The sequence below is a fragment of the Cucumis melo genome, chromosome 9, assembly GCF_025177605.1.
Source record: "Cucumis melo cultivar AY chromosome 9, USDA_Cmelo_AY_1.0, whole genome shotgun sequence".
NCBI lineage: Eukaryota > Viridiplantae > Streptophyta > Magnoliopsida > Cucurbitales > Cucurbitaceae > Cucumis > Cucumis melo.
The window spans coordinates 21054254-21080644 of NC_066865.1; the positions used below are offsets into that span (position 1 = coordinate 21054254).

General features: G+C 32.1%; 3 protein-coding genes across 4 annotated transcripts; all 3 read right to left on the minus strand.

The window, feature by feature from the left end:
- Window positions 1–2651: 2651 nt before the first annotated feature.
- LOC103504621 (probable transcriptional regulator SLK2) lies at window positions 2652–11400 on the minus strand. 2 transcript variants are annotated; one of them, XM_008468997.3, is made up of 11 exons: window positions 11199–11392; window positions 9991–10605; window positions 9332–9853; window positions 8997–9128; window positions 8685–8733; window positions 5770–5984; window positions 5610–5678; window positions 5008–5108; window positions 4437–4530; window positions 4256–4325; window positions 2652–3867 (listed from the first exon to the last, which is right to left on the minus strand). In XM_008468997.3, the coding sequence occupies exons 2-11, from the start codon at window positions 10186–10188 to the stop codon at window positions 2900–2902; spliced, it is 2418 nt and encodes an 805-aa protein (XP_008467219.1). In that variant the 5' UTR covers window positions 10189–10605; window positions 11199–11392; the 3' UTR covers window positions 2652–2899. The 2 variants fall into 2 exon arrangements, with proteins under 2 accessions (XP_008467219.1, XP_008467217.1); XM_008468995.3 differs by having other exon boundaries at window positions 9332–10605; window positions 11199–11400.
- A 3009-nt stretch (window positions 11401–14409) lies between these two features.
- LOC103504622 (F-box protein At4g00755-like) lies at window positions 14410–18906 on the minus strand. Its single transcript, XM_008468998.3, has 6 exons — window positions 18739–18906; window positions 18234–18387; window positions 16993–17406; window positions 16720–16898; window positions 16300–16418; window positions 14410–15213 (listed from the first exon to the last, which is right to left on the minus strand). Exons 2-6 carry the CDS (start codon window positions 18358–18360, stop codon window positions 14931–14933), a joined length of 1122 nt encoding a protein of 373 aa, XP_008467220.1. The 5' UTR covers window positions 18361–18387; window positions 18739–18906; the 3' UTR covers window positions 14410–14930.
- A 3314-nt stretch (window positions 18907–22220) lies between these two features.
- Window positions 22221–25431, minus strand: LOC103504624 (F-box protein PP2-A14). The gene is made up of 3 exons (XM_008468999.2): window positions 24807–25431; window positions 24566–24684; window positions 22221–22866 (listed from the first exon to the last, which is right to left on the minus strand). The coding sequence occupies exons 1-3, from the start codon at window positions 25125–25127 to the stop codon at window positions 22434–22436; spliced, it is 873 nt and encodes a 290-aa protein (XP_008467221.1). The 5' UTR covers window positions 25128–25431; the 3' UTR covers window positions 22221–22433.
- Between the last annotated feature and the right edge of the window lie 960 nt (window positions 25432–26391).

A 26391-nucleotide genomic window follows, 5' to 3' on the forward strand; every position in this document is an offset into this window, starting at 1 on the left:
CTCCATTGTAAACAGTCATTCTTCTTTATTACATCCGTCGCCTGCAATTTATCTAATTTCTCCACCAATTCCGATACATCCTCCGTCGGAAAGTTATCGAATTTCTTCACCAATTCCATCCAGTTTCATTCTTCATCTCCTTATATTTCATCTATCACCAATTTCGATTTCGTTATTAAATTTCGATTTCGTTATTCACAAAATCTCAATTTATTTCGTCCTTTCGTCCTTCTCATGCATCCGGTTAATTGTCTTCCTTAATTCATTATATTTTTCAGTACTCCATTAAATTGTAGTATTCCTAGAATGTTTATCGTTATATTCCGAAATATTTGGTTTAGACATATACCACTTCATAACAATGCATATATTTATTACATACAGTTCCCAAGGAATTTCAATTGTCTGTTATGTGAATTAGTTTAGGGTATACAGTAACCGATTAATATGATATGTGTAATTTTTTTAAATATATACCCCTTCATATATACAATAATATGCATAAATTGACATACAATAATTGACAAATATATATGATCTATGTGTTATGTTTTTTTTTAGATATATATACCCCTTCTTTCAATTTCGATACATCCGATTCTTTATTCACGTAATCTTATTTCCTTCATCACCAATTTTGGTTTCGTTCTTCATCGATTCTCAGTTTTTTTTTTTTGTTACACTCATACTTTTGGTTAGTTGTCTTCCTCAATTCCTCATATTTTTCCTTACTTCATTACATCGTAGATTTTCTAAAACGTTTTAAACTTCGATTCCGTAATATTGCATTTAGATATATATCACTTGATATATGCAATTTATAAATATATGTTGACATACAGTTTTCAAAAAATATGATATATCGATTTTGTTATTTAGTGTGTATATACCCCTTCGTATATACAATAATACATATAAATTGACATACATTTACCGAAAAATATGATATGTTAAATTGATTTATGAATAATATATATGAAATAATACTTTGTATATTTTATGAATGAAAGATTGTGTTTTCAATTTGTTAAATTGAGTAAGAAAAAATTACAGAATGTGAGAAAAAATTTTGTGTATGTATTATTGAATATATGCAGTAATATATATGTAACAAATCACAAAAAATAAATATATTATTCAGTAGCATATGTGAAAAATTAAAATAGAATGAACATTACCGGAATATATGCGGAAGAAGAAAGAACACATTTTTTAAGGAAAAAAAATATATACTACAAAACAAAAGAATAAATAATATACGAAACAAAAAAAGCTAACTGTATCACAAGAAGCAAATCGGAAGGGAAGAAAAAAGAACAAAGTTTTGTCTGTAATAGAAATCGAAGAAGAATGCCGGTGTCGGAATTGATGATCGTGAGAAATTAACTTTTAGTTGGGCATGAAATTGAAAATATTTATTTTTTAGGATAATTATTACATATAATAATTTATATCATATTTAAATCATTATAGTATTAATAAATATTAATTAATAAATACAAATATATATGTAATAACAATTAAGTTATAATGGATATAATAAATATGTTGGTTGATAATTAAGGAAAATATTATTCAAGATTAATGAAATTTGGGTAATAAGGTAAATTTGTCCATCCTTTTGCGAAAAATGTTAGCTGATTTAAGACTTTTATGTAATATATTAAAAATAAAGACTCATCGTGTAATATCATTCGACAATTTAAGCTATTTTAGTTATTAAAAGGAATAAAAAAAAGTAAAGGCATAAAGAATGCATGAAAAAGGTTTCACTAAAATGTAGGATGAAAGATCACAATATGGAATGTTGACAACTTATTGAAAATATATATATATGTATGTATATATGTAAACGCCCTTTGCAACACAATACAAGTAAGATTTTTCATTAATGTTCTCCATGGTTAATACACAAATATGCCAATCTATAGACCAAAGTTTACAGAACTTTGTCTATATATTTTCAAGATTATACAATCTTGACTGATGAGGTTAAACAGAATTCCAAATTTTCAAGTCTAGTTAAGAGTATTCCCTTCCATCATTGCACACCATATCTGATTTCATGTCAAAGATGGATTCCTGAGGACAGTGCTATACAAATATAGCTTATCGATAGCAGTGTCGTTGCAAGTTAAAGGGAAAATTAGCATTGAATCAGTTCTCACAATTGCACGTCTAGACTGCAGGACAAACATCCACCAAGTGATTTTAGAATTCAAGAAACAAACTAGAACGTCTCAATAGACTTCAGCATGGAAGCCCATTTAGTGTTTAGAATCTAATGTTTAATTGGTAGTCATTTATTTCACTGCAGGAGAAATGAGCAGACAGTAACTCAATTTCTAGCACATCATAAAAATTAAAAAAACCATGGTCGTATAAAGTTTAGGAAGAGATAGCAAAACATGAAAAAATTGGAGTCCCAGCTAGATTTTTTTTTTTTTTTATTATTATTATTATTTGTGGCCATAACAGATCTCAACGCGTCTTCCTTACTGTGTTCATATAATGTGAAATCCTTCGGATAAGGGATGAAGAGCCAAGTAAGAGTAGAATAAAGTTCGAATTTATCATCATATTCATCTCAATGAGAAACTAAAGCTGATCTTTCTAAGTCTTAACTCAGAGAAATTACACGTTTGAGACACTTGAAAAACAAATATAAAAATACCATACAGAAAGATCCCTAAATACCTAATGAGTCAATTAGAAAAGCACGTTCCCAAGACAAATACAACATTCATTTGTGAAGAAACCCCCAAAAAATTAATAAAAAAGAAGAAGTAAAAGGAAAAAAGAAAATATCTATCCCAAATATTCTGTACAAAATATATAAGTTCTCCACTTTAACCCAAGGGGGTGGGAGCCAAATTGTTAGGCCTGTTTTTTAAGTTAGTTAACCTTTCCAGGCAAAGCACATATTATCGTCAAGATCATTGTTAAAGAACCCATTATCCGTAAAATCATGGGCTATGTCCTGGATTATATCATCATCCAATTGAAGATTTTGTGGCAAATCTGCACTTCTTTGGTTGAACCCACTGCTGCTACGAGCACCAGCTGCTGCTGATACATCACCAGTTGAAGCACTTTTAAAACTATTACTTCGGCTTGGGGCCGGTGTGTTACTACAAGATGCATTGGCTGTGCCTGCAGCCGTCACAGAAGAGCTGCCGGCTCCGTAGCCTGTATAAGTTCCACCAACGCTTACTTTTGTGTTTGATCCAGAAAGCGGTTGCTGTTGCGGCTGCAGTTGCTGTTGCTGTTGCGGCTGCAGTTGCTGTTGCTGTTGCCCTCCCCCACTGTTATTAGATATCTGGAGTAATTGCTGGATCATCTGATGTTGCATAGCCTGATTATTGTTACTGTTACCTTGCGTACTCTGCCCAAGTAAGTTGTTGGTGTTCGGCCGCTGATGCAGTTGGTGTTGAACTTGAGATTGTTGCTGAGGCAAATTAGGACTTGAAAGACCACTGCTGGGCAAGTTCTGCATTGGTGCCGATGTTATAGCGGTTGTCCCATGAAAGCTTGATGAAGGACTCTGGTTTGAAGTATTGAATGACGATGATGTCTCCTGCTGGAGTGCATGTGAACTTGTTGAATTCATTGAGTTCTGTCTCATTAGGAGATTCTGGTAGTTAGACAACGCCAACGCAGCTTGTGCCGAACCGCTCAAAGTTCCTCTGCCGACTAGTTGATTTTGGCTACTCATTTGGTTGTTCAGCCCAGGATGCAGAGAGACCATTCTACTAAGGGTGTTACGGTCCGTTGGCATACCCTGAGCATTAGCAACCTGTTCAATCTCTTGCATTTTTTGCATCTGCAGCTTCGCTGTGGCGTGTTGAGGATAACTTTTCAAACCCTCTATAAAAGTATTATAATTAGATTCAAAGCTAAGACACTAAAAGCAAGCAGAAAAAATTGCGGTTTTAAAAATCTAATTCAACTAAAGCGAGAAATGAAATTAAATAAATAAAAGACGAACAGGAGATAATCATGTGACCTGAACCATAAGAATTGAGATGTTTACACCGAATGCCATTTTCTGAATTATGCTAAAGCAATGCTAATCTAATATATATGAATCATAAGAACTTGACCCCTCTTTACCAAGAGATTATATTTCCAAAACAAAAAATAAATGTACACGGAACAGTACAAAATGCTCATAAAGTTGTAAGGTTAATAAAATGCTTATTCATGAAGAACAAGAGCTAATTGTGAAAAAGAATTTAGAAAGAATGAGATCTACCAACTGGCCCGGTTTTCTGCTCCCTACAGAAATCGATCAAATCTTTCATGCTATTGACAACCTCTGATATCTGTATTTGACGAAAAGAAACGAGCGCAATTAAATAAAAAATGAACTGAATGAGAGCAAAGCAGAAAAGTCTAGAGCAGATACTCTTTTGTAAAACTACGTGATAATGCACCTGCAAGCATCTAACGTATCTTTTAGAGAACCCCAAATCATTCAGCGACTGCAACTCCAGACTCTTAGCAAGCTGCTGCCCAGCTGTCAAAACCCTAAAAGAAGGATAGCATTGGCAGGTTCTGACGCGTTAGAATTGATAAAGGTGACGCATTAATTTCCAAGAGCAAAAAAGTGCAAACAGCCACCATTTATAGCAACCACATAATGGATAGGCAGACAGTCAACGTCCTCAAGTCCCATTTACTTGGATATAAATTCTCAAACACTCCTAGATGGTATTTGATGGACTAAGAGAAGAAGTAAGGCATTCCAGTATTGTATCGACAACTTAATTAACAAAAAAAAACCAAAGTATCCACCACGAGCACAAATCTTCCTCTACTACGTGCTCTTTTATCAAAACAGAGAGAGGTAAATAGAACAAAGTGATTACTTGGTATTTGGACTTGAAAGTCTATAAAACCATGATACAAGATGTCAAAATTGAAAAGTGAGCGCAGGCGCAAACTACAAAGAGAAACAGACAGGATTCAAGAAGATGGATTTCACTATCTGTTTGATTAACTCACATATTACTATTTGCTTGTAAGTCCTGCTGAGAAGCCCCATCAGATCCTCCTTCAGCAATAGTGCTCTGGCATTTCTGTGCCACCTGGACCAATTGATTTACCTGTATTTATACATTTGTCCACTGAACGGATCAGTTTACAACTAAAAAGGATATATGACATCAACCAAACATAAATAACATGCAGAAAGACAACATCTGATGCCAACGTCTAAAAAACTGATTGAAGAATAATAATTTAATCAAGAAAATTAAAAAACAGATTTTATCTACTCAATCTTCAGTTGTAAAAAAGGAAAGAAGAAAAAAATAAAAAACAAAAAACAAAACCAAACATAAATATATTGGAAAATAAGCAGAAAAAAGTACCCATAAATTCCAACTCCAAAATAGAGCGCTGGAAGTCTCTTTAAAGGAGAAATCATCATTTCTAGTGTCAAGATTACATATTAACTTTGTTTCAAGAATTTAACATTTTTCTTTCACATATACTGGCAAATCCTAGATAGTAACAGAATATCTTTTCTTCTGAGAAGTTAGGATCAGAATCTTATTAGCATATATTTGCCCTACATGAGAAACAAAAAATATACAAAATAATACCTGAGGTGCAACCAGTCTACGAGGAAGAAGTTCTTCATGTCGTCTTGCACAAAATTCCCATGCCAATATCTGAAGTATAATCCAGTTACCAAAATATTTTAGTACAAAGGGGTTCACTCTTAAATGGATTTAGAGAACTATGCATAATCATTCTGGTAACCTTCAGTTCATGAGTAAATATGATACGAAGCTGTCCCTCACGAACCACACGAAGTTGCTCATACACACTCTCTTGAACCGCTTTTCCATATTCTAACATCATAATTCCAGATGAATATCTGAATTCCCGTGGCATATCTAAGAACAATAGCTCATCAATGACTCCACTGCCAAATTTGATCTCATTGAGTCTAGGAAGGACTTCAAAGGAAGCCTCTGAAACGATCACATAAAATGGTGTGTTATGCTTTATATTGTAGCAAAGACAAATTAGAAATGTGAAATACAAGACATTAACTTCAATCCAAAATGGGGCCAGACGTCATTGCCTGTATATCAAAATGATAACTCAACAATCATACTAAACAGAACATAAAATTGCAAGCATTATATTGTACACTTTCTAAGCCATTGTTTCTGCAAAGCTATTTTTAGAACGATTGAATCTTTGTAGCTAACAGGTTATAGAAACCAGAAGGAATGAACATACTTTACAATTCCAACATCCAAACAAGCAACCATAGCGGCTTTTGATATGGAAAAAGAAATTTCTGTAGGTCAACTCTCCCCAAACTAACCTCCAATGGTGACAGGTCAATTTTTAAACCAACCCTTGTCCACTGTTTTAATCAACCATTAGAAGACATTATATCGAGGTCAAACTATTTTAACCAGCCGTAATAGAGGTCAAACTACTATATAAGGAAACCATCTAAAGGGTGATGTTTTGTAGACAGTTTCTTTCACCCAGAGGTGGCAGGAGAGATTCTTGAGACAAGCTAGAGGGCTTAAAACTACTTCAGATGGTCTAATTATCCTGAATATTAAAAATGTGGTCTGGGTCCATGCCAATTTACAGTTGAAAACATGTGGTTGTCCCAACTCTCTTTCAACTCTTCTTTTGTCTTGTGGAGAAGAGCAAAGGTAGAAGGCAGGTGGGTGAGTTCCCACTTCTTGACGAGGCTTAAAGGCCAGAAAGATGCTCTAAGGAGTGGAATCTTTATGGTGACGATTGGATGAGATGTCAACACGACTAGTCAAAGTATTTTTATTTATTCTCTCCATCTTTTTTATATTTGTGAGTCTCCAAGCCCAATTGCAAACACCTCATGTAATCTCATAAAAAACTCGTAGGATATCAAATCTTAGGTAGGTGACCATCGTGAAGTCGATCTATTCCCTGAAAGTTTTCTATCAAACTCACAATCCTCATTGACCACTAACGCCAACCAACCAATTCATATCTGAGTATTGCAGAGGCCAAAGGAATAAATTTGATTGAGTTTCTGATTAAGGATGGTGGGAAGGTAGTGAAGCGTGGGAGCAAGATTCTTTAATTTTGTCATATATATGTCTATTTAGTATGCTCAACAAGTATTCAATGCATGTCGAACAAATGTTGAGCCTACTTCGCCTTTCTACGGCTAGTGCCGAATACATCAATTGCACTAACAAATGTTCCATAAAAAACAAGTGTACCATTCGTGCATGACACCGACACTAGCCAATTTAAAGTGTCAATACTTCTTAGGTTTTATGTGAAGAGATTATTAATATGGCTATAAACGAGGTCTATGTGTGCCTAACAGGCCACGGAAAATAGAGTGAACTCCAAGAAAATAAGTTTTATGACTTTGTTCATGATACTTGTAAAAGCTTTGGCAGGTAAAGTAAAAAAGTGCTTCCAGTTGGATATCATATTAAATTTACACTTATCTATGAGCTTAAACCTTTGGGTTAGAACTAGTGATTTAAGATGGTTCAAGAAGGTTCTGTGTTCAAGCCCCTGCATTGTTGTTTCTTCTCCAATTAATATTCATTTCCACTAGCCTGGCTCTTCTTGAAATAGCCCGCAAGTGAGGAGGATTGTTAGATATTATATTAAATTTACCCTTACTTATTTACAAACTTAAGCTTTTGGGTGAACCGATGATTTAAGACTTCATTTTATTGTCTCCAATGGCGAATAAACCATTGCAAGCGGATGACAAATTTTATAGTAGGTATGGATTGGAAATAAGACTAGTTAGGACTACAGAAAGGAAAAAAAAAAAGAGGTGTGCCAGGAATTTTTCTAATAAAGTACTGCCAAAAAGAAAGATTTTGGTTGTTTATGAATTCAAACAGTATAAGACCAGTTAACTCCACCATTCTCATCAATGGAAGGCTGACAGTCATGATTTTTGCAACCAGGGGGATCTGGCGAGGAGATCCCTTTTTCTCCTTTCTTGTTTAATATGGTTGTGGATGTTCCGATCAAAATGGTCTTCTGATCATAAAGAAACAAACATGTCCCAGATGTCTCCATGTCCTATTATTATAGAAATTGACGTGTAGGACAAGTAGTGTTGTGTCCGTACTTTTTAAGATTATAGTAAGTTATATTATTAAAGGGCTTATGAGGAGTTTCCTTCAGAAAGAAATTGAGCAGGGTGGAGGTTGTCCCAAAATCAAGGAAGGCCAGAGGTTTGCATTGGTAAACCTGAGATTATGTGATGAGGCTTTGGAAAAGTGGTAGTGCCATTTATCCATGGGTTTCTGTTGATCGATCTTTTAGTAATTATCAACTTGGTGTTACTCTATTGGATTGGAGTCCTTTCTTATAGATAGCAGCAGACTTGTTCTGTGTACACCCTAGGAATTCTTTCGCTACATTTCAGTAAAAGTTCGGTTTCTCACCAAAAAAAGAAAAAAGAAAAACCCTGCAATTTGCATTTTTGTTTGAAAATAATATATTGATTGTGACAACTTCAATAATTACTTCCTTTTTGTTTCAATAAAGATGCCACTGAAATCCAAGCAAAATAGTCTGTTATGCCTCACAACAGCCCCTCAAGCATCCAACATAATTTTAAACACTCCACACCAGAACTCAATTATCCAAAAGTAATATAAAGAAAGTTAACAGTATCATACCAAATCCCCGTCCAGATTTTGATCCACAAATGTCACACTGCCATGCATCCTGAAATATAGATCACAAAGGAGGATTCAGGGAGAGAAGCTAAACGTCACGACTATCCAATTAGAATAACAAAATAAAATTTGTAGACATCATTTTAGCAGCTTCTAAAATGACCAATTTTACACATCACAACAAGGTTCTTTTCATAAAAAATTTAACCAAATTCCAAATGTCATAATTAGCATGGTGAGAATAAATAACAGGTAGGAAACTCAAATAACAGATAAAAACCCACAATAATATCAAAGTAAGGCAAAACTGACCATAGCTGCTTGAGGGAAAACACCAAGTGCATGATGTCCAACATTATTATATAATGACAAACACCATCTTTTCTTTGCACGAGGAGAATAATATTCAGTCACGAACTTCCTCCAATAGGCAATACTATTATCCTATCAGAAGCCATAAAATAAAATAGTTGACATTTAGGCTAACAGAAAGTGCATGTAAAAGAGAGAATGTGAAATAGAACTTGGAATATTTACCTGAGATTGTTAAAAGTAAATATAAATTAATTAAAGAAGACATCTTTTTCATAAATATGCAGATGATAACCCCAATAAACAAAAAAGAAAAAGGCAGAAGATGAACTCACTGCAGGCCTTTGACGCTGATGGTATAGGTACTGCATTAGCCGCCGAGCACATACACCACCATCATGAGGCCGCTTCATAGCATTTACAGGCTGTACTGCCTGTTGCTGAAGCTGCTGCCTCAACTGTATCTGCTGCTGCTGCTGCATATGAGCTCTCTGCAAAGGAGGTAAAGACTGAAAAATTTGTTGTTGCTGCCGTAGTCTCTGTTGCTGCTGAAACAATGCTGCTTGTAACTGAGGCGTATTACGACCTTGCAATTGCATGGAATCTTGTCTCTGCAGTAGCTGTTGTAAAACCTGCTGTTGCAGAAAATCATCCTGCTTAATATCCAAACGTGGTTTCTTCTGTGACTGAGAATAACTATTGGGATCTGTCATGAGAGATCCAGAGACTCGTGCACCCATGGGTAGTGAAGCTTGAACGGTTTGTGAATTCGACAGTGATGCATCACCTGAAGAAACTTGCCGGGCCTGTGCCTGGGTGTGCATCTGGGAAGCATTATGATCCTGCTGAGAATTGTGCTGCAGTACAGAAGATGCATCAATGAGCGATGCACCTGAGATACTCATGTTATTTGATGTAAAAGACATAGGCGATGTAGGTAATCGCATGTATGATTCTGCATTCATACTTGGACTTCTCTGCAAGTGAGGCCCACCTGAAAGAGCAGAGTTTGCATCTGTAACCAAAGAACTTGCCCCAACACTTGGTCCCGAGTTTGCCACACTATTAAAGACACCATTTGTGTCCCCAGAAACTGGACCCAAATTTGATTGGCCAGTTCCTGGAATTGAATTTGATGAGTTTCCATAAGATGAGCCCAAGTGAGATTTAACGGTAGCCTTGGACTGCCCATCTCCTTGGAAAAAAATCCCAGAACTTGAGGAAGATTGCGCTAATCCTCCAGCCACCCGAGAAGCTGCCATTGGGGGCACCAATCCTTGGTGGCCAGCGTCCAAGTAGCTCTCTAAAGCCAGTCTCTTCACCAATCACTACTAAAAAATATTTCTGACCCCACAAAATATGATATTTAAACTAAATCCATAGAGAAGAAACCCCAAAACTTACTCATAGACATCCGTGAACCTCAAAAACACATGATCAAACAACAGCGAAGTTCAGTACTCAACTAAAAATATAGAGAAAAGACCCACCCTTCGTTCTTTAAAGTTATCAATCAAAAATCACACATCCTACAAATTTTTAACCCCCAGATTGCAATGTGCCTGCGATCTGCTATCCCGGTCACTATTTCAACAATATCCAGAAGTCCCTAAGGTTAAACAGATATAACAACAACATTAGCAGAGGAAAAGGAAAAAGAGAAATGAAAACCCACAAACAACCACTATAAAAATTCAAAAAGAAAAAAAAAAAAAAAAAAAAAAAAAAAAAAAAAAAGTTCCCCACATATAAGTAACATTTCACAAGTGGCAGAGCCAGCCTCAAATGGGAAACAAAAAACGTAATCAAAATAACAACTTTCAACACCCAATTTCTCGCTCATCTTAACCATAAGGAACAGAAACGAAATTATATAGCACGCCTCTTCAGAAATCAAACACCAATTTTAATAATCAAGGCTCAATTTTTGAAAGAAAGAAACAGAAAGAGAGAGCTGCACCTCCCAAAATTCATAGCTGAAGTTAAAATTAAGCATTAAAATCGAAGAAAAGGCAAAAGATCAAGCAAGAACAAGAAGCAAAAAGAAAGACCAGGCGACAAGGATCCAAATCCGAACCGATTAGACAAAAAAAAAAAAAAAAAAAAAAAAAAAAAAAAAAAAAAACCGGAAGGAACAACAAAATTAAATAAGACCATTTAAAGGAAAAACGACAGAAGAAGGAAGAGAGTTTGACTACCAACCTTGAAAACCGGAAAAGAGGCTTTAAACCAGACAAGTAATGGAAGCTAAAAACCTTTCGCTTCGCTGTGAATTCGGAGAATTGAAATCGGAGAGAGAGAGAGAAAAAGAAGAAGAAGAAAGAAAGAAAGGGGATGAAAGTTATATACATAGCGGGAATCGCCGGGATCGAAATGACCGGATTCTCCGGTAGCCAGCCTTGTGAAACCGACTACAGACGGTAAGATTTGTGTTGAAACGGAGTCGGTTCTCATCCCCATTGTTGTAAGAAGGAAGATCGTCAAACACGTGGCGCCAAATCATTGGCTGATCTCATGTGTTGTTTATGATGGATCATGATTCATTTCACCTTCATTACTGTTTACTAGCATTCATCTCCTGCGCCCGTTTCTATTCCTAAACATTATCGCCTTTCTGCCGCCTCTTGACTTCTCCTTTGACTGTGAGACGTGGTGGTATATCATTGGTTTTGTTCGGTACAAGAGTTCATGTGAGCTTGGGCGTAGTGGAACTTGCCTCATCGACGGTCTAGTCAAGAGAGAGTGACAGACTGTCAGATTGACACGTGCGAGTGACACGAGCGATAGAGGTTAGGACACGTGTGGGTTCTTCACTAGTTCTCGTTTTTTCTTTGAAAATAAGATGAAATTATGCATAATTATACCTCTTAACTTTTTTTTTTCTTTTTCTTTTTCTTTTTTTAATTTCTTCTATGGGTGTCTTCAACTCCAAGGTCTCTTTCCATCACATAAGTGAATTCTTAATTTGGTTCATCCCACTTTTAATTTGTTTAATTAATTTTGTGATTAGTTGGTTTTATTGAGGAAATTTGATGGAAGTTGATGAAAATTATTATAATCTATTAATGAAATTATTCATTAATATGGTAGTCGAATTAGAGTATACAATTGACCATTGTTAATAGTCATTTCTAACATTTGGATGTATACTGTAAAATATTGATAGGAGAGAAAAATATTTAAAAATAATCATAAACAAAATATTAAATATTGGAAATTAATTTTAAAAAATTAGAAGACATGAAATATTTGCATATAAAATAATTTTAAATTATTTATTATAAAATGCATTTGGATATAAAAATATGAAAAATCATAGTATGGATAGCATATCATAACATGATAAAAATAGAAAAATCATAACACCATAACACAACATAATAGGAAAAGGAATTCTACAAGTAGATAGTTGAGAGAAATCAAAAGGAATGTTATAACATTTACATTAATCAAGTTTGAGGAAAAATCAATGGAAAATATTTTAATGAAAATATGTAGTTTCTTGAAAATAAAAAGGTTTGTATGGTAAAAAATGAAAAAAAAAAAAAAAACTTGCCTTGAATTTCCTTGAGCTAGCATAGAGACAACAAAAAAAAAAACTTTGATCGAAATATCGATTAGAATAATCGAAATCTCGTTATTATTGAATGGTTGAGCCTATCAAAATCTTGAAATTTCAATTTCAAGATTTCGACAAAAGAAAATCGAATTGTGAATTCCATTTGTGCTAAATATGAAATATATCCATAAATTTTGAAGTGGATCTTGATGTTGTTAATTTCAAGTTTGTATACATACATATTATTAAAGTAGCATAGGATGAATTTAAAAGTTTACAATGAAATGATATATTTAAAATCTAAGAGGAAGTAGAGGAATTGTGCTGCAAACAAATAGGGTGTTTGGAACAAAAAGAAAACATGTTATAATCCTAAGTTAATTTAGTTAGGTCACGATCGTTTGTATTTAGAGTGTAGATTATTTAATTTGAGTTATAATAATATGCCTTTTAGATGAAAATTATTATTTTTTAAGAAAAAAATAGTAAACATTGTAACAAAAAAAGAAAAGATAAATGTAAAATAATAAAAACGGTAAAAGATAAGAGTTTTGAAATTATATTAACTATAACTAATTGAGGAATACAAAATAGTATTTAGTGTAGCAATAAATAGTTGTTATAATCTTAGAATAATGCTTATCCGAAATACCCTTCACATTTTATATCGCTTGGAATTCCTTCTTAAACTTTAGACGTTTCACTAATCGTGAAAACAGCCAAAGTCATAGTGTGATGTTCATTTCAATGATGTTTTCAAATCACCCTACTAGTCCATTTGGATTGCGACAACAATTTAAACCAACAGTCTAAAACTCATGAATATTTTATAAATTGTGACCAAATTAAGTAGTGACAAGTCTCTCCTAGAGCTTTACACCCACACCATGACATAATTTTATAAACTACGCGAAAGGACTAAAGTGTAATGAAATTTTCTCTTTTTTACTTTTTTCCCCTCTTTTTAGCAAAGGAAATGAAGTTTTCTATTATAAAACTTATCTTCCAAAAGAATCTCAAAATTTACCTATTTGATTCTTTAGTATGAAAAATCAAGAATAGAGACAATGGTGATATGTGTGAGAGTGACTTTGAAATAGTTAAAATCACTCAAAAATGTTTTTCAACGATACAATAGAATACATGCTTTGTTTAAACATAATAAAAATAGTGATTTTAACAACTTCTAAATAACTTCTAAACATGCAGAGAGAAACTATATTTTTCTCCATACAAAACATTTTACTCTATAACGTCAAGTAATGGATCATTGAAGGAAGTGTTGGAGATGAAAGGATAATGACTGAAGATGAATAGAAGAAGCTGAGTTCAATAGAATCACATAGAACATTGACAACTTTGAGGATATCCAAAATCTTGTTGTTGCAAGATAAGGCTAAGGTCCCTCCTACAGCCGATGGGGGCTATAGTTTCGTGTTCATCTCCCGGGCTAAAGTTGTAGTTAAAAGTCGATAAGATCATAGTTTTTTTTTGTTTAATGTTACCCAAAGCTAAGACTAGTTCAAAGCTTAAACAATTATGCTTAATACAATGTAGTTTATAATAGTTTAAAAACCTGTTACATAAACAAAAGCATAAGAAGAATATTCAATTTGTACTCTAAAAGTTGGAAGTTTTTTTTAATTAAACTTTAGAATTAATAGTTAAGATTTTGATTATATAAAGAGAATTCACAAGTATTATCAAACAATGCCTTAAATTCTAAAGCTAAGAACAATTATTGAAGACTAAAGTCTTCCAAAGATAGAGACATTCCACAGGTAACTTCATAAACATCCACATGCAACTTTGGTTTATCTCTAGAGTAAAGCACGCTTTCAAGAGAGAATCAAATAATCAAATATAGAGATTGAACTCCACTTTTATTACACATATTCAATTTCCTTTATCAAAATCTTGAACAACTCACATCTATATTTCTCACTGTAACCAACAAAATATATAAATAGGACTTCGTTTTTTTTCCTGCAGAAAAGAAAGATTTGAACGTCTTTTTTTTCCCTTTTCCTCTTAAATGGAACCCCAAGCCAGTGAACAAATCCACAACAGGATTCAGAAGAAGAGTTATACAGGCCTTAAATTTGACACAAACATTGAAGTTGGAATATTATTTATACTTACAACCGTCGTCCTTGCATAGCATCTTCATGGCCATTCATCATCTGAGGCCTGGATTATCCCAAGCAGCCAAAAATATTAAGATAAACCATACCAACAAGAAGGATTTCCTCATTCACTCATTTTATACCCATTCATCCCAACCCTTAGGCTACCTATAAAAGAAAAAACTCACTTGCCTCCACCACCAAATTCACTTCACTTGGTTCTGGATCAAGCATAAAACCCTTCCAAGATTACCTTCCAGCAACTTCTTCGTAAACATCAATCCAGTCTTCGTCAGCAAACACCCCACCTCCAAGTAATGTATGCCAGACAATATGCTCCAATTCGTGGACACCTCTCCGAACAAATCTAGAGGTAATGGCACGACCATGGGAATGACCCATCTCTCCGCTAGTAGATGAGGACTCATGCAGGTTGGGGAAATACTTCAAAATGCACTTTCCTGACTGGTCAATTATATCCACGTCGTATTCAGGCAAGAGTGGTCGACCAACGACTTCGACATGACAGACACTGTATCATTCATTCAATACCAATGGAGCAAGATAAATACAAGTACAAAATAAGATGGGGAAAGAAGGTAACAGTCGAATTGCACCAGAAATTGTACAAATGGGATTTACTAAGAATATAGAGCAAAATTCAGTCCAAATGTCTCTATGACAAGCTAAGAAGCACGTTAGGTCAATTAACAATTGCATGTACTACACAACACCTGGACACTTGTGTCAGACACATACCGCATGTTAGTGCAATAGATGTGTTACTAGATCAATGCAAGTCCAACATATATCAGACAAACACATCAAATATTTGTTAAGTATAATAAATAGACACCTATTATAAAAGTAATAAATTTTAAGAGGCATAAACCCATTAACTTTGAATTTCCTTCTTGTATGCATATTTTAATAAACATATCCTCACTGTGTCTGTTTCTTAGATTTTAAAGAAATGGTGAGAGACACTGTGTCATGTCACATCATATCCGGATCTCTATTTGTACCCATGCTTTCTTCAGTGATGAGCAATAAAATGTCCAGGTGTTAAAGAAAAAAAAAAAAAAGAGGCCCATCTCAAATGCCAATTGTAGTTCTAAATCAGTTTTGGTGTGCATGAATCAGCAAGTGGAAGCAAAATTTTTATTACTTGAGAAACTGAGTTCAAAATTTTTTTAATAGAAAGATCCTACATTTTTTTCACTTAAATTAAACTTTCAATATGGGGACATGGGCTACCTACAACTTTTTAATCACAAATTCAGCTCTATGCTTAAGGGTATAATTTGATGTTTCTCCAAACTAACCAACAACGGTTGAATTCAAACTAATATTCAACTAATAACTACACCAATTTGTACGCTTTCAATTACAATCCAATATTCAAAAACTCTAAAAGCAAATACAACTCCATTTTCAGTGAATCTCCCGTTCTCATATACTAACCATATACATATCACCACCGTTTCATTAAATCATTATGTAAAGTCACAGAGATGAAAACTTTAATATCAAGTATCAACAATATATAATTTTGACCCACGCCAGAATGTGCCATTACTAAAAGGAAAATGAATTTTGAGGCTTTATAAGAACTAACCATAAGTAATATAATCCATCTGTCGCTTGTCTTTGTACTCTGCCCAAGAGTTCAACTTGCAGAACCCCACCTACGCAGAAAGCAGGCTCTGGAAGCTTAAATATTTGCAGTGTATTTTCCTGTAATCATACAATAAAAGAGAAACCCATAAGGTACAAAAACAACATGCTAACTCATAAAAAAGAAAAGTTCCCAGAATTTGGATGCCAAAGCCAAGGAATGAACATGCTTCATCAACTGTCAGCGAGAGGAAGCATTTAATAGCTTATTAAATCGCAAAAGATCAATATTAAAAATGAGACTTTCTTTTGGAAAAATGCATGGAGGATTTAAGATGAATAATGAAAGCTAATTAGCTATACATGACATAACGATTCCATTATGACATGACAAAATGTGAATAAACATATTTTAGCTTACTTGGGTCATTGGAAATTCTGGCGAGACATAAGTCCAAATAAAATCATCACTTTCTGGATCATAATCAACAGCTGAATCATTTGAAATGTTTGTACTCGAGTTTACAGAAACCCTTTGATGCCCCATTTTAAATCGAACGGCCCTTGATGAATATATAGGGAAGCCATCCTGAAAATATGCTGATGCAGGTATGATTATCAGTTAGTTAAGAGATGTTCCAAGTCCAAAAGTATGCGTGTAATTAATCATTCATAGGGCAGAGTTGGGATAAACCTAGGAATGGTTGAATATGAATTTCAGAAACAACACATAGGTTGGAGACCAACCCATATGTTAAGGTCTCAGGAACATCAGGATCTTTTGAACCTAAACTGGACCAATAGGACGCTCGATTGTGGAACCTATCACCAGGTTCCAGTGTATTTTCGATACTTTCTATAGGATTATTATCAGTGGAGGATGCACCAATAGCCACTGCAATGCAATCTGTTCTAGAGACAGGGTTAAGACTTTTAGCTAGGAGCAAATAGATTTGATGGAACCTCTGTAGGTATTCCCATTTCGTAACGCTGCTAGACCCGATGGTTGAAATATCAATCATGCCCTGATCTTCAATAAAATGGGGAGCACCAGATAAATCAGGAAACAATCTCAAACAGAGCTGCTTGCTGAGACTATTCTCAATAACTGCAAAAAAATTTAACAGAACATTCAGAGACAAGAAAGAAACAGTTTGAAATCAAACGAATCTTACATGTGGCAAACTAGATGCTATAGGTTCTAGGACCACAATTACACGTTGCAATTATTAGATAGTTAGATTAGGTTCAATAAATGCATGAAGGAGAGTCCCAAGACACGCTTACATATCCTCATAAAGGTTAACTTACACCCTGTTTGGTAACCATTTGGTTTTTTGTTTTTAGCTATAAGTTTTTCAAAATTAAGCTTAAACACTCCTTCCACCTCTAAATTTCTTCACTTTTTCTCTACTTTTTGCCAAGGTTTTCAAAATCCAAGCCAAAGTTTCAAAACTAAAAAAGTCAAGTTTTTGTTTTCGGAATTTGGCTGAGCATTCAACTCTTGTACTTAAAATATATGCAAATCATTGTAAGAAATTTGAAGAAAATAGGCTTGATTTTCAAAAACCAAAAAACAAAAAGGAATTGGTTTCTAAACGATGCTTTAATTACTTCAAATCAGAGAATACAGTCTTGTGATTGCAGGAACCATAAAGATATTATCCCTTAAAACCATAAAAAATTTCCAAACCAAACATTATCTCCCAACATATTAATACCCTGTTACCATGTGATCAACTTATCAAACAATTTCAAAGAAACTTCCTCCAAGAAAGAGTATCACTTTACAACCTCTGCCTAACGATTAAGAGCATATAAATGAAAGAAAAACAGATGCCTAAATACAACATATTATTCAACATAACACCCGGTTGCCAAAATGAGCAAAGAAAATCTGATGTACTGAGTATTGAAGAGATAGTGAGTGATTACCAAACTGACGCCAAGAACTTGTGACTAAGCAAACACGTACAAGGTCAGATGGATCATCCAAATGGGTAAAGATCTTGAAGGATAAATCATCCCCAAGCCGTTGTAAGAAATCGCAGCTACTATTCATTTCACCAGTGGGTAATTACACCGAACCCTTAAATCATTCAAAATTGAAAACTCAATCAGGAACAAATAGTGGGAATATGTCCTAATATATCAACAAAATACCAAAATAAATACCCAAAATGTTTATCCTATTATGCACCAATTAATCACAAACAGAAAAATCCCTCCTACACCCAAAAAACCCCCCTACACCCACTTCCCCATCAATCATGCAAATCAAAGACAAACCCACTCAACAAAATGACATCTTTTGGAAGAAAATGCAATCATATTGAAGAGAAACAGCAAATTAAGGTGTAAAGGCCTATCTTACAAGAGAGAAAATTGGGTTGACGGGTGAAATGAAGAAATGGGGGAAGAAGAAAAGAAAAATACATACCTTTTGATGAGAAGTAAAACAAGAGATGGGAATGAAAACCTTAAGGGGATGAGAATGGGAATAGGATTTGTTTGGGGTTGGAGTCGGAGATATGGGAGAGGAGATGAAACCATATAATTTGCTCTGATAAATGAAGGAATGAATCAAACAAATATTTAATATATTTAGATTCTAATGTTCTTTTTTTAATTGATTTATTTTTTCTTTCTATATCTGTTTTTGAGTTCGACATGTGTGACAATTTGACCCTACCACATAAGGTATGTATTTATAGAGTTTTCATTCTTACCATAAGTTCTTTTTAGTTTTATTTTTTAGATAATAAATTTAAATATTTACAAAATTTCATATTATAATAACTTTTTACCTGTATTATTAAAAGTTTATAAATATCTATCCAAATCTACCATCTATAAAATATGAAATTTTACTTCGTTTTATAAACGTAGTAATTTATCATTTTTAATTACTTTTCTTTATTTATTAAAATTGTTTTTTAAAAAGTCAATTCCATCACGTTAAAAGGAAATATTTATATGTATATTTTAAAATATTTTTCATACACAAGGTTTGTTTCGTTTGTTATATATTAAACATGTTTTATGAATGTCAAATCATGATAAAAAAAAAAGACTATAAAATACTATGAATCGATGATTTAAAATAATGATCCGGATAGTTTCGAATTTTTACCCAAATTTGTGAATTTAATATTAAATAAAAAATTGACGCAACTAAGAACAAAATTCAAATTCAAGAGTAAAATTGTAATATTTTGATACTTAATGACTACATTAAAGATCTTAAAAATTTAAATTGACCAGTTGACTGACCAATGGTCGTTTTGTACTTCTTCGTGGTCAGAACTAGTTTGAACAGTTTACTGAACAAACTATAACCAGTTTGGTGTCATTTGGTTGGAAAATCAACGTCGACCGACTGCACCTTACTCCTACAACTACATTAAAGCCAAACTCAAGATTTAAATATTACAACTTAAAAACTAAATTGAAAAAAATTAACAATAAAATCTCACATTTTAAAATTCAATAACTAAATAAAAACTAGACGAAAAATCTAAAAAAAACTAAAGAAGTATCCATGGTCGTGGTTGTTGTTATTATTAAGGTTATAAACCTACCTCACTATTTTATATATAAAAGACTTGATATATATATATATATATATATATATATATATATATATATATTTACAGATGCCTACGACCTCTATGAATGAAAAAGGGTTTATTATTACTTTCCATTCTCTCCATATTTCGTTATCTTATTAGCCATATTTGACCCACAACGTAGTTTTGATAACTCATTCCTATTCTTAATTTAAATTCTCAATATGGTTTGTTAGAAATTGCTAAGTTATAAAGTTTTGTGAATTCCTTGGAAAGTGTAATTAATGTGAACATATTTATCATTATTTCAAAAAAAAAGTCAGCCTATTATGATACATACAATTAAGTTTTTAAAGAAAAAAAAGGGGAAAAACACCAACAATTTCTACACACCTTGATGATAATTTTATATGAAAATTGATAATAAGACAAGTTTTGGATTGTTGGCTTTAGTTGACTATTTATAAGTTCACGACTTTATATTTATGTTACGTAATAATTTAGCAAATTAAACGTACGAGAGTGGCACATAACATTATATCATATTTAACGTGCTAACATATAGTATATTTAATTAGAGAAAATGAAAGTTCAAAAAATATATATGAAATTGTTGGTTTTAAGATATTTTCATTCTTCTTCGTTCGTGGAAATTAGGAATTCTATGAATTTGAGAAATCTTAATATATTTCTCATTTTCTTAAGTCGACTTTTTTTTTCTTTAAGTATTGGAAATAATAGTAGTATGGCCAAATTAACTTATTTCATAGAACGACGACTCCAAATTATAGGAATAAGAAGTAAAATCTTCACTTTCAGATTAAAAATTTGATAAATAAGTAATAACTTATTTTACTTTCTTGGTTTTTAAATATTTCATTTCCAATTAGAGAGATTTGATAGTCAAATGACTGAAAATAACTGTCGTGTTTTAATTGTGATCGGTTTTAAGTATTATGAAATCCAATTTTATTGTAGTTGACATTTCTTTTCCAAAATATCTATTGATAGACCTATCAAGTGTTTTTTTTATATCTACAATTTGAAGTTCACCACAAGGACGAGAATGAGAGTGCATCCTCAACTCGGCCTCGCTCCATCGTCATATGTAGTTGACCTTTGTTAGACAAAAATGATTGAAAAAATGTTTTTATTCATCATTTTAGTTAAGTTGCTAACCATTTTGTTATTATTTTGTTTTGAAAGTCGAACCTATAAATATTTTCCTTCCATCTCTTACATTTCTTAATTCTTTATCTGCATTTTACTAATATTTTTAAAACAAGAAAAAGGTAATTTCTAAAAATTTGTTTTTTTAGAATGGACTAAAATTTTTAAATCTTATGAGTTGGAGAACAAAATAATTAAATAAGCAAACCTAAAAAAATTGTGAATTGAGATTTGATTAGAGCAAGCTTCTACTTTTTGGATTGGATCTAGATCCACTCCAATTTCTTCTTACAAAGTTCTGAATGATTATCATAAAAGTGTTTTAATTACATTATATATTACCATAATGAAACAATTAGATCCATAATATAAGAGATAGATTTGTATACTCTTTGCTCCTTATAGAGTGAGATGGGCCAAAACAAAGTATAGCCCAGAAGCAAAGTTTGACTATCTATGAAGCCCAATCGAGCCCATATCAATATAAGTTTATCAGATGCAGATATAAAGTTTGAAAGTTTAAGGATAGTTGTAAATATAGCAATTAGATTCAAAATAATTAACTATATAACAACATTTTAAAAAGTTTATAAATATAGTAAAATCTGTCAAAATCTATCAATGATAGAAATCCATCACTTATAGACCATGTTACAAATATTAGTCTATCACTAATAGACCATTTTATCAGCGACAGAAGTCTATTAAAAATAAATTTTGCTATCATTGCAATTTTTTAAAAAGTATTGTTATATACTTAGTTATTATTCCTTAAATTACCATCAATTATAATTGCTCAAAGTTTAAAATACTGATTTTGACCGAAATAGCAAAGTTCTAATTTTACACAAACATCAATGGACACTCCTACAAAAACTTATAAAAAGCAAATTTATAGATATTTAGGAGCACTCACTCGAATGAGTTGTATGTAGAGTTATATAGATAATATATTGGAGATGTTGGAATTAGAAAATTTATGTTTGAAGTGTAGAGTTGTAAGATGGAGTTTCTCAACAATACGAGAGAAAGAGGAAAAAAAAATGAAATTCCTCGATCAATATTGAAGTTGAGTCATCTAACATCAATTTATGAACTCAACAAGTTAAACATGCAAACACCCTTAAAAATTAGTAAATAGGTATTTTACGCATTTCATCCAACAAAAAGGCTAAAAAAAAGGTACACAAAAGAACATATTTTTCCATTTCATTATTCTTCCTCAGGAATTTTTGTACAACCAATATATCTTTCATACAACCCTAACTAAACAAAACTCAACCCAAAAATACAAAAAAAAACAACAAATCTCAGCCAAAAACTATTTCCAAAAGAGAGATCTACAAAATAAAAATAAACAAATAAAAAAATAAAAAAAACCCTATGAATATAATGATCATAAACTAAAGGTGGGCTTAAAATGATGAGGACAAATGAAGACAGAGTCCACAGAAAGGCCACCTTTAGTATGAGTACAATCAATTTGAATCATAGAGAATTTAATTTGTGCTACAAAATTAGGACTTTCAATACAAAAATCTCCAACTTTATACAAAACCCATTTCCCAAATTGGTTTAAATAAAACTCAGATGAAACCTTTTGGCCATTTTTATTATTATTGTTGGAAACTGAGAGTTCAAATCTCACTGGTTTAAGTTCCCATCCATGAACTTCACCAACATCTATAAACCTTCTCCCAAATTTCTTTGAACTTTTCCCCAATTGAACCCTAAAGTATACACTATACTTTCCTTTTGGTAACTCAAACTCCAATTCTCCTCCTATTTCAACCCACCAAATTTGTTTCAAATATGCCACTGACCCATACCTGTCAATTACATGAAGGAAAAAAAAAAAAAAAAAACTCTCTTAAATATATCCAATAGATCGTAGGGTTGGAATTTTTCGAGAGTCAAACTTCTAACTATATTCACTTTTCAATCGAGAGTTTTTAAGGTTACGTTTGATGATAACCATTTTGTTTTTTCTAGTATTAAGTCTATTTCTTTTTATTTATTGCAATGGTTTGCATTTTTTTTAAGTCTAGTTTATTTCTTTATTGTTTTAAAACCCAGTAAATAGTCAAATTTATGGTCCATGATTTTGATAATTTTATAACTAAATTTTAATTATATTATAGGGATCAAATGACTAAATTTGAAATTTAACCTTTTTTTAAATTTCTAATAATGAGAAAGGACAATATTTTCTGTAAAAATAATATTTTCATTTTAAAATTTTATTTTAATTAAAGAAAACAAGAAAGATGAAATTAGTACTAAACACATTTCCAATTCTAATTCTCTTTTATAAGAAACAAAAAAAAAAAAACAAAAAAGGTAATGATTGCCAAATTTGTTTACGTCTTTTAGATAGTTCTTAAAAAAAACAAGAAACAAAAATGGAAAACAAAAAGATTATTTAATGGATATTATTTATAGTTTTTGGAATTGGGATAAAAGGGTGGTCATTTTGGAGTTTTATACTAATATTTTAATGAGTTATTTAACAAATTAAAACATAATAATTTGAATCCAAATATGAACAATTCTTCCAAAAAGAAAAGGCTATAAACTAGAGATTAAAAATGGAAGGAAAAAAGAAAAAAAAAATGGAATAAAAAGATTCACCAAAATCTAAAATTTAAAAACTCACAAGCAATAAGCAAAACTTAATTATAATTTTACGAAAGAAGGTTTGAATAAATATTTTTTTCTAGGAGAAAAAAAGTTGGTTAAAGAACCATTTATATTCCATCATTTGGAGCATATTCAACTAATTTTGATCTCAACTTAATTGTCTAATCAAAAAAAAAAAAAAAAAAAAAAGATAACAAAAAATGGCTATTTCAAAATGGATAAAATATTTACAAGATAATAATTTGTTGGTCCCTCCCATTGTGATATTTTATTATATTTTTTAATTTTTCATTACCTAAAATAATATATCTAATTAAAATATGTGGTCCAAAATTCAATAAAATTTAAAATATAAGAACAAAAAAAGATATTTAATTAAAAAATAATTTTCTAAAGATAATATAATAATCATCGACGATCCATTCTTCCATTATATTTTTTGAAAATTAAGACCCATCAGCATCTGTGGAGGGGAAAAGAAAAAGAAAAATGATAAGAAATTAAAAGAAAAAAAAAAAAGAGAGGAAGAATTCTTCTTTAGCAACTTGCAAAAAAAAAAAAAAAAAAAAAACTAAAGAAAAAAAAAAGCAAAAAATTTAGTAAATAAGAAAAAGAATAAAAGAAAAGAAATTGAGTATAAAAATAAATAATTAATCACGAGCAAAATAAAATAGAATAATCAATCTCTCCATAGCCAACAGACCTTTGAAAAAGTCCTTATCTGTCATTATCTTTCCTCTTCCAATTAAATGCCCTTTCACACTTTATTATTTTTTCTTTCCCCGTTTTTCAAATTCCAAAAAACTTTTATTTATTTATTTATTTTATTTTTTCTAAAACAAACAAATTATATATATAAAAAAAGTGTAATTTTAATTTGTTCCTCACCTTGATTCATCAGTTGGAATATAATTCCAATATCTTCTATCATCAATCCCAGTAATCTTCAAAGCCTTAGATGAAATCGAAATGAAATTTTCCCCAGATTTTTTATCCAACCAAAACTCCTACAAAATTACAACACAAATAATAATTAAAAAAAAACCTTATTATTTGTAACAAAGGGGGGGGGGGGGGGGGGGGTAGAAAAAGTTGGAATAATCTCATATAATAATGAAATGAAATTTACCTTAGTGGCGTGATCGAATAGAGATGGGCGAGTAAGCGTAGCGAAGATCTCCTTCTTAGGGTGGGCGGTCAATTGTTGAAGTTGAAGAACTCGATGAAGCAAGAAGATATAATTAGAAGGGAGTTTGGATTCCCAAACGAAATCGGCGGAAGAAGATGAGCGAAAGGCATGGTTAAGAGAAGCAAGATTGCAGATCTCGGGAGGGTCCAAGTACATGAAGACAATGGAAATACAATTTTCGGGGATGTCTTCTAGAGGAGAAGAGGTAGAAGACGATGAAGGTGGGAGATTGGTGGAGACCTTGGCAAAGGAAGCCCCCATAAAAGAGGATCAAGAGGGATTTAATTAATTAGAAGGGGTGTGTTTGTGTATTTGTAAATGGTGTAGAGAGAAATTAAGAGGGAGAGATGATGAACAATAATGGGCAATGCTTTTTTTCTTTTTTCTTTTTTTTTTTTTTTTCTTTTGAGGGAAAGTTGGGGAGAAAAAGAAGGAAAATTTAAAAAGTGGAGGGGTTTTGGAGAAATGAAATGTTAATAAGGGGGAAGAATGTAATTAAAAGAAAAAGGTAGTCTACGTAAAAGTGCATGGAATTTTCTTTTCTTTTCTTTTTCTTTTTCCGTGGTGGAGGGAGAATTATTATTATTATTATTGGTGGAGGAGGAATTTGTATTTTTAGACCCTACGCGTCTCTATCCATTTTCCTTTTCTTTTCTTTTGTATTTAAAAAATTTTAGATTTCATCGATATTGAGACACTATATGTTTTCTATCAGTCGTATTGATAGACAGTAATAAAAATTTATCAGTGTCTATCATATTTTGCTATATGCTGTAAATATTTTAGTTTATTTTATTATATTAATTTTTTTAATTTAAAATTTGCAGTTCGTACATTTATATATTTTTTCATTCAAAGTTTTTAATATGTATATTTATATATTACTTATCATAATTTTATTTTTGTGTACTTAGATTTAAAATTTTGCAATATATATGACTTTTAATTATTATTCTTTTAAAGAAATGTTTTTTTTTATTCATTTGTGTTGGATGTCAAATTTTGACCAAGGAAATTATTGATGATCTCTATGAGACATCAATGGTAAACTTGTATTTTAGTGGAAGAGAGCTTGTTTGCAAGTAAAGAGAAATATGAACATACTAGTGTGGTGTAAATTACCACAATCCTTCTCCGATGCTTGAGTCAGAAGGATGAAAGAAGTAAAGAGTATTTGGTTCTATACATAAACTAATTAATTACCTTCCATTTGTGTTCGATCTCTTGTTGTCTTATTTATTGGTTTGACTTTCCTCCTATTCCTTATTCGACTAGGGTTTTCAATCAGGTTGTCTATTTATGAATTACTTTTGAGTCGAGGTCAACTGACCCAATAACATTTTTTACTTATCACTTTTTAAGTTTCATCCCTTTTTAGTTAAGCTTAATGTTGGACTTATTAACCTTGAGCCGTTATTGATGGGCTCAACCTTGTCTTGGTCGAGGTCGACCCAATCTCCATCTTTCTTTTAGTCTCACTCTTCTTCTCTTTGTAATTTGTTGTTTGTTGACTATTTTATTCCTA